General features: G+C 51.5%; 2 protein-coding genes across 2 annotated transcripts; one reads left to right on the top strand and one right to left on the bottom strand.

The window, feature by feature from the left end:
* Positions 1 to 3,662: 3,662 nt before the first annotated feature.
* On the bottom strand, positions 3,663 to 6,826 carry LOC149810006 (putative glucuronosyltransferase Os01g0926600). The gene is made up of 6 exons (XM_089994476.1): positions 6,707 to 6,826; positions 6,451 to 6,548; positions 5,445 to 5,735; positions 4,871 to 5,183; positions 4,024 to 4,155; positions 3,663 to 3,878 (listed from the first exon to the last, which is right to left on the bottom strand). The coding sequence occupies exons 1-6, from the start codon at positions 6,824 to 6,826 to the stop codon at positions 3,663 to 3,665; spliced, it is 1,170 nt and encodes a 389-aa protein (XP_089850602.1).
* Positions 6,827 to 11,142: 4,316 nt separating this feature from the next.
* On the top strand, positions 11,143 to 11,685 carry LOC149810005 (secreted RxLR effector protein 161-like). The gene has a single exon (XM_089994475.1). It carries the CDS (start codon positions 11,143 to 11,145, stop codon positions 11,683 to 11,685), a length of 543 nt encoding a protein of 180 aa, XP_089850601.1.
* The last annotated feature ends 2,179 nt before the right edge of the window (positions 11,686 to 13,864 follow it).

Raw genomic sequence — 13,864 nt, 5'->3', positions numbered from 1 at the left:
TGCGAGAGCTGAGACCACGTAGTGGTCGAGGCCTTGTGTTGTAGAAAGTAAAGTCCAGTAGATAAAGTGGTACGAACGAAGTACAAAGTGCAATGTGGTCAAGATACATCATCATCGTATTGACACAAATGCAGGGTGGCTGCCGAGCGCCATGTTGCAGAGCAGCCAAGGGTGCAGCAAAGATGCAGTACCGTGAGTTCCTGATAGCGCTCATGCTCATTGCTGACAAGCGGAGGAGCGGGTTCAAGGACGTGGTTGACCGAATAAAAAAGTACGGCATCAACGAGCGACAGCCGAGCATGGCGGACTTTCTCGTAATGAAAGATCCCGGCAAAACATACCAAGACTCAAAGGACCTCGAACGCCCCAAGGGACTGCGTCCTCTCATACGCGGCAACATTGGCCAGGAATGTATGCACTCCCACAACGTCTCTGTTTATCAAATCAGCGGGTGGGTAGAAATTTCTGAGATGGAGAGTTCTGTTGAAGTTTTGACTACAATGATACAGTCAGCACCTTCGGTCCGCGTTCTAGGGAGATACTGCAAGTGTGCTCCTTGGATATGTGGCACTAGTACAATCAGTTAGTACTTGTAACTATCTATAGACGAATGAGCTCCGGGAATAGGTACTGGCGCATCTACAGCGCCTGAACGACTTTGCGGGTTCCATTTACATTCAGAGGACACACCGTACTCCTCAAGGGAAACCTGCGCATTCAAGATGAACTCATGGCCACTATTGTGGTGCCGTGCATCAGCCTGGCCTGTCGAGCTATGCCGCCTGGAAGCATTTCCCCGTTCTAGCTGCCAATCACCTGTTCATGCATAGTGCTGTAAGCATACATCGTTGCTATTGTCGCCGTCGTCAAGCGCCGCTTGAGCAGTGTGAACTTTTCTTGCGAGTCCATGTTGATTGCGTGGAGTGTAGCACAACAACATGCGCAGAAGGGCCGCAAGAGGTCACTATTCACGAGCGCTACAGCCGCGCGAGGGTAGCGATGTGCCTGCAGACGGCTCATGTCAGCAAAGCAAAGATGTTGCAGAGCTGATGGGTTGGCTCCTCAGGGCAATTTCGCACAAGATACGCACACACGGCCACTGCACAACAGTGGTTTGCCAGACCCTGTGAATTTCGGGTCCAGATGCCTGAAAAGGTATGAATTTTGTGGGCAGAAAGGCGGGTCAAAACCCAATCTGGCAAAGCGCTGCAAAATGTGCCCGATCAGCTTTGTTGACAACACTGACGCTTGACTCCTTCGTGCTGCAGCTGTCCTCACCCTGGAGACCTTGAGAGCCAGCCTTGCTAAGCAAAAGAATATGCAAGCAGACGATTCAGGCTTGCCTATGCCAAATTATCCGAGCGCGGCAGCAGGTATCGGCAAGGCAGCTGCAGCACCGTATGTCTTCTCCTTTCTAGTGGCTTGCGTGGCCTGGTCAGACTCAGACCTTGAGCAATACTTGAAGAATCTGTCATTCTATGTAACTTCATTGTTGCTTTCTTGGCCTGGTGGTGAAATCCCTTTTGTACGACTGACACATTCTGACAAATCCGGACATGATTCAGTGAACCAGAATGCTTTGAAAACCACACTCGAGCAACCGCAGGAGATACAGGTGATGTAGATAGAAAAATGTGTAGATACTTACCTATGATAGCGCATGAAATCCCTGTGCCATTCGCGCTGCCATCCGTCGCTTGTTGACAGTTTTCAAAGCATTACGAGTTTCAACGAGCACACGCCCAGATGCACGCCACTATGCAATCGCATTTACATGGGCATCAGCAATTCCAAGCTCAACTTTGGAACGCGATACCAGTCTGTGAGGCACTGTCAGCAGAAGCAAAAGGGCCGGCCAGAGCAGACTCCAGGCAGAGGTTCTCTGCCTGGAGTCTGCTCTGGCTTGAAGACATACCGCGATTGACATGCTTCGTACCATTTCTTGCAACTTGAGTGGGCTGGTGCACCACGCATGACATTTAATCAATGAGGTCACATTGAGGATGTCTCCATTGAGAATCGGAATCCAATGCCTATCGACCCAAGTCCGATTCATGTCCGAGTAAGTCTGGTTGAGTGACATGTGCATGCAGGGAGGTGCAAATGCCAAAGCGCGTGCAGTGGGATTTTCACAAGCAGGCAAGGGAGTTCTATGTCAACAATGTCATGGTAGCCAAGTTCCACAAAGCCTCGGAGCGAGACCCTCCAAAGAGAGCTGCGGTGCTGGATGACGCAGCCGCCATGTGGGAAGTTATCAATTCTCAGGAGGAACACTTGACCATGGCTCTGAAGTATACTTTCGAGCAGTACAACCTCTGGGAGGGTGGCTATAACCGTTCTCGCATGGACAGAATGCGGCTACATAAGGTCATGCGGTACGAAATCTGTGATGCACATGATATCCAATGTCCATGTGGATGCGCTAGTGTTGTAAAGAGGTACATCATCATTACACCACATAGATAATGGCAGGAAACAGTCAACAAGCAACCAAGACAGCACATTCGAAGAGATGTAGCTCGTTGAACGTCAGCGAAATACTTCATCATGATATACGATATGACGTCTGGTACGTGTGGCATATGGTGTCATGCGAGCGTCCGTGGTGGGGTACCGGGTGCTACAAAGTAACGATGAAAACTTGCGTGCTTGCACCAATGCGCGAAGTGGAATGAAGTGTGCGGCGGAGTTGACGTCCTGTGACCACCACTGCGCCATGAGCGTCATGACAGGCTCCTCGGCCTTCCCGCAGCTGCTTACGTGCCCAGACAACAGATGTTCCAGCTCGGATGAGTTCCGGGGGAGACAATTTGGAGACGCTTTGGCCCTACCAAGATGCTCAGCACTGGTTAGGAAGTGCTTGGGATCGGGCATCGGCCTGATGGTGTGTACCAACGTCCAATCCACACGTTGGGGGTATTTGGAGTGTTATGTTGATAGGTGTTGCGGTTGCAGGGACGCTCGTTTGCTTAACGATGAGGACCTACCGTCTGGGGAGATCGACAAGATCTACAACAAAGTAAAACCTGAAGCGCAGCCCACGCTCAACTTTGTGCAGTTCATGGAGGTTCTTCGGTTTGCTGCAATGAACAAGCGCATGGCGCTCAACGAGGCGTGTCCCGTCACAGACCCCTTGTGTGTACCAGGAGCTGAATGGTTGCAGTGTTGATGTTCCATCGTGAAAATGGTGTGCATTTGCAGGCCCTAACCCCTGAATACTAACCCCCATGCTGCGAGATTGAGACTCTCTTTATGGGAAGTCAGTCAGATGCTCCAATTACAGCCAAAATATTTTCTTAGCCGCCAGCGTACCAACAGGCAGCAGTTGCCACGCATTGTGCATCCCTAATGGGCCCTGCCATGTGATTTTGCAGATTATGGAGAGGATTGTTGCACTTGGGGGCCCTGTGCTGATCACCTACAAGTAGGTGTGTTGAGAAGGCAGGTAGCGCAACACACCGGCCCGCAAGCAGCACTACAAGCAGGAAGCACGCAACAACGACCCCCTGCAAGAGCCGTGTGGCCTAGCTTTGCCACACGTCGGACAGATTGCCTGAGCTAGGCAATCGACAGGCAGATGCTGATGCCAAGGACCTCAGTTTCATCCTCACAAGTCCCTCATGGTCATGGAACCGCATATGCTCATCGACCTCTCAAGTCAGTCACGTGCGCACATGATCAAGCCGATCATGCCGCACAAGACGATGGATGTTGTTTTGAACAAGGATTGTGAGTATGTGGATGAGATTTGCCGGAGTCAACAGACGCCGAGTCCAACGTTGCTGGTGCCCAAGTATCGACTTATCCATGTTTGACTCGGGCCAAACTGATTCCGGCCAGCCACAAGCATATGGTGTACAGATCACGGCAAGCAGCATCTGTACAAGGAATACATGCACATGGTGCTAATGTATCTTCTACTATGCTACCGCATCTATATGGACATTGGCGTCTACATGAGTTACCAGGCTGTAAGAGATGATGCTTTGAAGCGGCGTCTTTGGTGGCAAGGTCAGCCATTACTGAATGGAATGCATCTCCGGTTGAAGACGGGGTTGGGTACGCCATCATTGGCCAGGCTGCCTTGATGGCATCTTGCTTGGCCTGTAGTACGTGCGGAGGGGTTGCTCGCAGAATGGCAAGCGTTTCATCAACCTGCAGTCGATCGCATCGTCAAAGTTGCCATCTACACCATGTCGAAGTATGACGACGGCAAACACCTCGTCATGTATTGAACAAGTGCAGCGGCTACCCATGTGCCAACACACCAAGGGACACTATCTGTTCTCGGCAGCTCGCAGCAGCGGAGACCATAAATCCAACCAAAGAAACCATCGAATCCATACAGATGCCGGCACAATGGTTAGAGTGGACAAATCCCATGTGGATTCGGTAGTGGTAAAACAAGATTCATCATCAATTTATGCGGCGATGTTAGAAATTTGAGATCATCATCTTGCCATTTACTCCAGCAACAGGCAAGGGGGGTTCACTCTTGTTACAGAAAATGACTGTTTGCGCAAGCTGTCCATTGCAGTCCTGACCTCAACTCGAACCGCATCTTTGGTTTGTCTCCTCACTGGTGTTCAACACCCACTAAGTCTGCCGTTTACTTGGGTTGTATGTTGTCTGATGGGGCTTTAAGACCCATCGTTGCTGGGCATGTCCAAGGTGCAACACGCCATCAACCGGCACCCCTTGCGGAGCTGCTGTGAGCAATCGAGCGGGTGCGTGTCTGGTATTTAGGCCTGGTGCGCGATGCACAAGAGTATGAGTGAGCAAGTGGGGACTGTCGCCAACGCCACCTTCTTTGAGCTGGCGTGTTCATTATACTTTTGTGCGCAAGTGGAGACGTTTGAATTGTCCATACCCGAGATTCAGCAATCTTGATCGTCAAGGCGCTCCAGTCCAGCGACCTCTCGTAAGGGAACTCGATTTCGTCGGCGATGACAACCGGGATGCAACCAAGCATCATGGCCTGGTACAGCCGTAGGGTCCAGGGAGACCAGCCTCTTGGGCACAAGCAGAAGAGGCTTTGAGCCATCTGGTCGTGGTAGCAGTGCCGGTCGCAGACGTTCTCTCGCTCACTGAACACTATGTTGGGCTGCCCTTTCAGCTGCTGCTGCAGCCTCGGCCGTAGACCTCTACTATACGACTTGCCCTCCTTGTGCACAACCGTACCCCTGCAAGAACAGGACAAATTACAGGAATTATGAAACATAAAATACATGAGATGTCTAATAAGCCAACGAAACGAACCTGCCCACGAGCTTCGTTCTCTGAATGCGTCATCATTGATGAGTCACCATCAAGCGCCCACGGCCAGTGCGGCCTACCTCACAGTGCATCACGACGCTGAACAAATGTTGACGAAGCACAAGCTATGAAATCGGGATGTGTCTCAGTCTTGCAACACATGCGAGGGTGGGGGAGGGGGGGCGCACATGAAGAAGGCAAAGATGCTGCGGTGTGTGTTGTTGCGGCCCTCACCAGTCCAGAAGCGAGAATCGGCCTCCAAACCGGGGATCACAATGTCCTTCCAAGTGTTGAATTGCTCTCCGAGGGAGCGATCACCCTCTGGGGTGAGAAAGATGGCCTTCCGGATGTAGAGCTTCCAGTCCTTGAAGATGTGGGGACCCCTAGCGCCCGCAAAAACAAAGACATGATCCCTCCCTTGCGTGCGGTTCCAGAACGGGTAGTCTGCAATGATGGAGTCCAACGCACGCCTGAACCACCTACACAGACATGACATGATCATGTCCTCCGTTCGGTTCCATGTTTCGGTTGGTACATATGGGTACCGTAGTCTGGACAACAATTGATCAGTTGCATTGTGCGAACTTCTCCATCTACATTATCTTGATACGGAGATCAGATAGCATAAATTGCATTTTTTTCCTTATACATACCCTCGCAGCCGCGAGGGCGGAACGTTGTCTAGACTACAATAGGCTGCTAAGACGGAGTCTAATGCAAGCCTGAACCCCTGCAAAGCTTGCACACTACGTCCGTGGGTCCAAGCTCCTGCGCTCTATGGTCCACGCAGTCGACAACAATACGCATGATTTCCTTGCTCGGCTCTGGGGTGCAGCTTTGCCATGCCGGCTGTAGCCACCGAGCTGATACGCCTGAAGCACTCGTACTGCTGAGTCAGAGAAGTAAGATCTGGTACCGCTGAGTTGCATCATGGAACTCTAGAACACCGCAGCTCGGGCCGAGGGATTCAGTCTATGACCAGTGTGGTGTGCTTCAGTGATGTACCAGAATGGTGTTCGACCCCCATCTCCCCCCCTGTTCGCCGTGCATTTTCAGGCATCGCGGCCCGCAAATGAAAGCATCTGGCTAAACGCCGGCGTGCTTGCTACAAATGCATTCACTACAACGGGGGCTGTCTGCAGAGAGTCTGTGTGGGGACAGGATTCACATGTCAGTGGGGTCCTGAGCACGCACAAGTTGGCATCGGCCAGGCCATCTTTTGCACCCAGCTGCTTGGTGGCTCTGTAGAGGTAGCATTCGCCGTAGATGGGAACAAAGTAGAAGTCGGCGTCCTGCAAGTACCCACACGGATGGGAAGAAGACGCAGTGCGTCAGGGCTCTGAAGCGATCAAGGAGCTATACCAGATGTGCTACTATTCCCAAGTAGTTCTTGGAGGTGCCAATGTCCATGTGGATGCGGTAGTGTTGTATAACGATATCATCACCATACTATAGGTTGTGTTGTAAAAGTATACTTCATCATCATAAGTCCAGCTTTAACCACATAGGACATGCAAACACCCTTCGAGACAGGCCGTATTAGCACAAGGCTGACCGCTGTGCTTGACATGGCACTACTCGAAGACAACTTGTAGCATCAGACAGCTGTATCAGTCGGTTTTGTCCGTCTGGTAAACTGATCCGTCTGAAACTTTGTCCCTAGCAAAGACACGCTTGGACAACACCTCCACATGTAGAACCATGCTGGAAATTCCAGGTTGTATGTACCCTTCCAGTGTTCAGCAGACGCACATTGACACTGCTAACGGGGGCTTATAGCTCATTGCGTGGGCTCTCATGTTGTGCTGATACTCTGGCATGTATTAAGACGGTAAACCCCAAGTCAGGGTCGCTCGTCAGGTAGACAACAGTGTATGGATCACGTTGGAAAGACGGTGACTCGCAACATCACACAGAGGCGAACTTCGGTGCTGAGATGATGACGTGACACACACATGATGACGTGGCATCCTGGAGATCTGTTATGCATCCGAACCAGCAAGGTTGCGCATGAACCGATTGCACGGCAATGGCACGCTGTGTTTCGCATACTGTGTCATGCCTACTGTGTCATGCCTCAGTGTGAAGAGCCTCAGAGCCTCAGTGTAAATGCGAGAGAGCTCTGAAAGAGTGAAAGGACGTTCGTTTGACCTGAAAGCTCTGCATTTTCTGGGGCCGAAAGACGCAACGGGTGTTGCGCATTGTCAGGTTCTATCGGACTTAGGAACCTTGACATATAATGTCGCATCACAGTTCGTATCAGCACTATGATCTAAGAGAGATAGTGCTGTGAGCTTCGCTATCAAGGTAGCAAGCTACGATCTTCTTTCTAGTGCTTTGGAGAACTAGTGAACGGATGAATAACATGCTCTTATACATTTAGTATATAAGCCTGCCTGTCGACTGTGTAAAGTACATTCTGGAAAATGTCCTGTCTTCAATAGGTTAAGTGCCTCGCACAATAGGACAGTACTACACGTTACGATTCGGTCTCTTGCGCGGAAGGCTTCAAGATGGCGGAGAACAAGTTCTACATCGACAAGCTAAGCGAGAAGAATTACTATGTATGGGAGGTTAGGATGAAGGCTTTCCTGACTACCAAAAAGCTGAAGAAATGGCTCTTTCAAGATCCGGGTGACGATGACTCTGATGAAGTTCGTGAACTTGCTGATAGTGCATATGAATTGCTCATGATGCACGTTGGTGATCGCTATTTCAAAGTTCTCTCCGGCTTGGATACTGCACGTGCTGTATGGGAGAAACTGGCTGAGGAGCACATGTTGACGCTGCGTCCTAATTCCGGTTTCCTACAGACGCGCTTACACAATGCAAAGATGACTTCTGGACAGTCAATCGATGCATTCATTGATGGAATTGAGGAAATGCAAGAAGATCTGATGCGTCATGGTATCACCGTCCCTGATGAGATGGTGATTTCCATCATCCTGCGTGGTCTCAGTGGCTCTAAGTTCTCGGTTCACAGTGGTACCCTGGCGCTAAGTGCTCACGAGTATACGCTGATGACGCTGCGTGCTGCCCTGCTCATGCTGGAAGCTCATATGACTCTAGATGTTCCAAGCAGAATGCTCAAGACTGAGGCCAAGACTCGTCCGTTTCCTGGCTGCTATCACTGTGGACAGAAGGGGCACAAGAAGTTCCAATGCTCTCTGTGGCTCGAGTCTACCGAAGGCAAGCAATATGGAGGAGTCGTTCAGAGCACCTACGCTCCTGGCTTCCCTCGCACGTTGGATGGTGCCTCGTCGTCAGGTGTGTCCCCTGGCCCTGCAGCAGAGCATAATGTCCGGTTGCCGTGGTTGCTCGACTCAGGGGCAACTGATCACATGGTTGCTTCTGCTGTTGGAGTTTCTAACGTGACATCTCTCGTGTCGCATCCAGTGGAATTTGGCGATGGGCAACAGGGCACTGCTGTAGGGCAGGGGGACATCACCGTAATTGGAGCATCGGGACCACTCACGATGAATGTACTCATTGTTCCTGCGTTGGATGGCAGCTGCAATGTCATGTCCGTCACACGGATGATGGAGAAGGGAGTCAATCTGCAATTTGATTCTTCTACCATGGGTATCACGCTGGAACGACAAGGCGCATTCTTGGAACAGCCTTTGTGGCTGATGGCCTGATTTGGCTGTCACAGCACCGCATCCGCATGTGTGCTGTGAATGCTGCTAAACAATGGCATCAGCGTCTGGGTCATGCTGGGTATACGGCATTGGGGGAGATGCAACGGAAGGGCTTCATCTCGGGGCTGTCACCAAATGCGTTTGCACACTTGGACCCCTGCGATGCATGAACGCAAGGCAAACTCACTCGTATCTCGCATCCTGCTGCCGCCCGCACTGATGAACTGCTATTTCGGGTCCATACTGATGTCATGGGACCCATGCGCACGCCTGCCATTGGGGGATACAACTATGTGGTTACCCTGATTGATGCCGCTACATCCTATGCGGCTGTCGTGCTACTCAAGCACAAATCTGAGGCGCTTCAAGCGCTCAAGAGTCTCATTCCCAGGTTTGAGACTCAGTCTGGGGTGTTGATTAAGCGTCTCCGCAGTGATAGAGGGGGAGAATACCTCTCTGAGGGTTCAGCTGTGTACTTTCGTAGTAAGGGGATGCTGCATGAAAAGACGTCTGCGTATACGCCTGAGCAAAACGGTAAGGCAGAACGCTTGAATTGCACTCTTATGGAGCGTGTCCGGACCATCTTGGTGGACTCGCAACTGCCTGCTGAATTCTGGGGGGAAGCTGTGTTATATGCTTGTGACACCTACATTTGCATTCCTCAGTCCGGCCAGCAGGTCAGTCCGCACCGGCGCTTCTATAGGCATGCACCTGATTTGTCTGGCATGCATCCTTTTGGTGCTTCTGTATGGGTGCTTGTCCCTAAACAGCAGAGGCATAAACTGCAACCTAAAGCGCTGCCAGGGGTGCTTATGGGCTATGAAGCTCCTCTCGGCTCTGGCTCCTACCGCATCTGGTGTCAAGGACGTCTCAAGGTGACATGCGATGTGCTGTTTCAGAAACCATCTGACCTGGATGAAGATCTGGCTGAAGTATCTGGGGAACCGCTTTCTTCGCAGTGGAAGCATACCGAGGAAGGAGACCAGCCAGTAGCTTCGGATCCGGCAGGTGAAGGGGCGGGGCTGACGCTTTCTAATGATTCCTCCATGCTGGCTGCGTATCCGTCCTCGGAGAGCTCCGAGCAGGATTCCCAGGTGCCCTCTACCCATGTTGTGCCTACTGTCAACCCTGACTGGTCTGATGAGGAGGATATCGAAGACATTCTACCTGCTGCTCTGGAAGATCCCATTCCTGAGCCATACCTGATCCTATTCCTCGGTTGGCCTTGCTTGCACCTCCCATGCAATCTGCGCCGGATGCTCGTGCTCTGGTTCGTAGGCAATGTCGGATGAACAAAGCGCAGGTAGTTGGGTTAGGTCTGGATCCGCGTACTGTGACCGAAGCTCTCCGTCGCTCTGATGCTCATGAATGGCAGCTCGCCATCAATGAAGAATTGGCGTCTCTGATGCAGCATAATTGCTGGATTTGGTGGCCTTGCCCTCTGGGTCTAGGGCCGTGGGGTCTCGCTTTGTTCTGGAACATAAACGGGATGGCCGTTATAAGGCGCGTTTAGTGGCACAGGGTTTTTCCCAGCAAGCTGGGATTGATTATGATGACACCTATGCTCCTGTGTCGGGCTACACCACGCTGCGGGCGTTTCTTTCTGTTGTTGCAGCCAGAGACTGGGAGCTGCGGCAACTGGATGTAAAGACGGCCTTTCTGAATGGGGATCTTGAGGAGGAGGTCTACATGCGTCAACCGAATGGCTACTCCATTGGCCCGGTTGGACTGGTCTGCCGTCTACGCAAAGCCATCTATGGCCTGAAACAAGCTCCGCGGGCTTGGCATCAGACGCTCAAGACACATCTTGTCCAGGCTGGCTTTTGCCTGTCAGATGCGGATCCGTCCCTCTTCCTCACCTTTGATGATGCTGCTATTGCAGTCATGGTGCTGGTATATGTTGATGATTGTCTGGTAGCGGCTGCCTCTGGTGCTGCTGTGGTGCAAACCATGACTCTCATTTGCTCGCTGTTTGAGGCTCGCGACTTGGGGGAGCCTTCGGATTTTCTGGGCATTCAAATTGTGCTGCTCGCTCGCTCATGATTCATCAAGGACCGTATGTGGAAAGTTGCTTGCGGATTTTGACTGTCAGGGTGTGGTGCCTGTGTCTATTCCCTGCAAAACTCAGCTCACGGCTGCTGGGGAGCCTCTGTCTGGGGAGTTGGCTACGCGCTATTTATCTATGGTTGGATCTCTCATGCATTTGTCCAATTGTACGCGACCGGACATTGCGTGCACAGTGGGCATGCTGGCTCGCTACCTTAGGAACCCTACACAGCTGCACTGGGCAGCTGGGCTGCATCTTCTACAGTATCTCTCGGGCACTGTCTTTGCAGGTCCTGTCTATGGCCCTGCTGCCTCCGGCCTCGTGGGATACTGTGATGCAAATCATGGTGGAGATGTGGCATCTCGTCGGAGCACGACTGGTCTGCTCTTCCTTCTCCACGGAGGTCCTGTGGCTTGGCAATCGCGGTTGCAACCTACGGTGGCGCTTTCCACTACAGAAGCAGAGTATCAGGCTGCGGGCATGGCAGCTCGTGAGGCGCTCTGGCTAAGGAAGCTTCTTCCCGAGCCGGGGGAGAAAGTGGATGGCCCCTCCAAGATTCTCTGCGACTCGGAGTCTGTTCGCGCTCTACTGAAGAACCCAATGATGACGCAGCGCAGCAAGCACATTGACAATGTGCATCACTTTGCCCGGGAGCGTGTGCTAATGCACCAGCTTGTGTTTGATTATGTTAATACGACCCTAAACTGGGCAGACTGTCTCACGAAGGCTTTGCCTCGCTAGAAACATGTTGATTGTTTCGAGGGCATGGGATTAGGATCTTTGGAGGAATAAACAAACGGTGTTAGGCGGAACCATCTGGTTCTTGCCACTGTCTTGGCTTTTCTGTGTTATATCTACCGATAAATAGGCTCCCACATTGGGGAGCATCTGTTGTTAGCTTGTTTTTATTTGGGTATCAGGACCAGCCGTCCAAGCCAATGACTCTGGGGGCAGACCAGATTCGGCTCTCAAAACGCTACCTTGTAGTGTTTTTCTGCTTTGCTGCATGCTCCATCAGGGGAGTGTTGCGCATTGTCAGGTTCTATCGGACTTAGGAACCTTGACATATAATGTCGCATCGCAGTTCGTATCAGCACTATGATCTAAGAGAGATAGTGCTGTGAGCTTCGCTATCAAGGTAGCAAGCCGTGAGCTTCGCTATCAAGGTAGCAAGCTACGATCTTCTTTCTAGTGCTTTGGAGAACTAGTGAACGGATGAATAACATGCTCTTATACATTTAGTATATAAGCCTGCCTGTCGACTGTGTAAAGTACATTCTGGAAAATGTCCTGTCTTCAATAACGGGCTACCCGCTACGCCTATACAAATGCGTATGTCTGGTACCAGAAATGCCGGCTTTCATTATCTGATTGTGTAGGTGCTGATCCAGCAAATGGGCAGCCAACTACGCTGTTTCTCGACACAATTCTGACCGGTTCCTGCCCCTCTGCTTGTTTTCAATTGCGAGCAGCCCGGGCAGCTTTCCTGAACGAGATTGTCCACCATTGCAAAGTACGAATGGCTTGCAACAGGCGCTCGCTGGCTTGCATCAAATTGAGTCGTGGTGCAGGTTCAGGGCATCTGCGTACCTCGGCGTCCGGTGTGTTGTACTTGCTACCGACGATGCTCTCATGGAACCTGATCTCAGTGCCGTACTGGTCGTTTCTGCACCACTTCTGGTCCTTCACCACACCGGTATTGTGCTCTTCAGCTAAGCTGTACACAAACACCTGCATCACATGGGTCTGTTCACAAGACAGCAGTTCCAAAGTTGCGAATGTTGCGGAATACAATCGCCTCAGCGTCCTGCCCTCAACCATGGACATTATCGCCTCTTTTGCTGTTTGTCAACTCTTGTATGGCCCACTTTCATCGCATATCAGGCCTGGTCATGTCCAGTCATAACACCAATCACAGGCCAAAGGTGGCGAATTTTGAGGTTTGAATGTGCATGACTCTGCAGAAACCGCCCATATGTCTTCGGAGCACGCCATGCTCCCATTGCTTGCTATGCAGGAGAATATGCAATCTCTGCTTGCAAGTTCCGGCCATGCTGTGTGGTTCTTCATCATAGGTGCACCAGCAGCGATAGCCTATGAGGTTTTTGGTGGTTTACACATGCGGTGTCTGCAAGCTCTTGTGGCACAGCCGAGCCACCCAGGTGGAGAAGCGCACTTTAAGGGGGGTGAGCGGGTGTGCAGAGGTCAGATTCCCAGGTTCCTGCTCGCATGCCTTGCAGGGTATCTGCACTTGAGGTTCTCTGCTCGCCAGGGAAGCCTGGCATACTAGTTTTTCGTGCTGATCCTGTTGAAATAACGTGTCCAAAACCTGCAAGGAAGCACATTGCGTGTTCTCGAGCCGTTTGACCTCAGAAGGTAGGGGTAATTTACACTCAAGCAGTTTGCCTAATAGAGCCCCGTGCTGATATGTCCCTGCGCTATGGTGCGCACCTGCCAATAGTGGTGCTCCTGGTGATAGTGCACGGCGAAGGTCAACAGAGTACCGACCAGGAAGATCCTCGTGAGAAACAGTTGCTCCATTGATACATCCAATAACGCTGAGGATCGCAGGACTTCCACTATAATCACTAGGCGCTATTCTTATACCCGCTCTGATGCCTGGTCGTGCCATACCGTGGCTCCTCCTTTACGAGACAATGACACATCGACATTGATGCCGAAAAATAATCATCACTCGTAAATAATGTATGCGGAACCATAACCATGCTGTCCTGCGATTGGTCTCAAGGCTTGGTGTTCTGGTCACAGCTTGCACAGGATCAATGCACCATAGCTGCCATGAAGCCGCTGACGCAAGCGAACACACATCTTCGATGCAAATGAAGGTGGACTATGGCAGGGGAACATACGGCGCTATCTGACAACTCATCATGAAATGTGTTTCCCCTTGTGGACACAA

The sequence above is a fragment of the Nuphar pumila genome, unplaced genomic scaffold, assembly GCF_984573655.1.
Source record: "Nuphar pumila unplaced genomic scaffold, dmNupPumi1.hap1.1 HAP1_SCAFFOLD_587, whole genome shotgun sequence".
In the NCBI taxonomy this organism is placed as follows: Eukaryota; Viridiplantae; Streptophyta; class Magnoliopsida; order Nymphaeales; family Nymphaeaceae; genus Nuphar; species Nuphar pumila.
The sequence above is the reverse complement of the archived record's forward strand: the minus strand, read 5'-3'. Positions and strand labels throughout refer to the sequence as shown.

What these genes read in the sequence shown, in the direction of transcription:
- LOC149810005 (XM_089994475.1), top strand. Translation starts at nt 11,143, where the DNA reads ATGCTGGCTCGCTACCTTAGGAACCCTACACAGCTGCACTGGGCAGCT.
- LOC149810006 (XM_089994476.1), bottom strand. Translation starts at nt 6,826, where the DNA reads ATGTCAAGCACAGCGGTCAGCCTTGTGCTAATACGGCCTGTCTCGAAG. An exon ending in CTTTTACAACACAACCTATA is followed by an intron (nt 6,549 to 6,706) that starts GTATGGTGATGA and finishes GGGTACTTGCAG; the next exon opens with GACGCCGACTTCTACTTTGT. An exon ending in CCGGAGATGCATTCCATTCA is followed by an intron (nt 3,879 to 4,023) that starts GTAATGGCTGAC and finishes TTCCTTGTACAG; the next exon opens with ATGCTGCTTGCCGTGATCTG.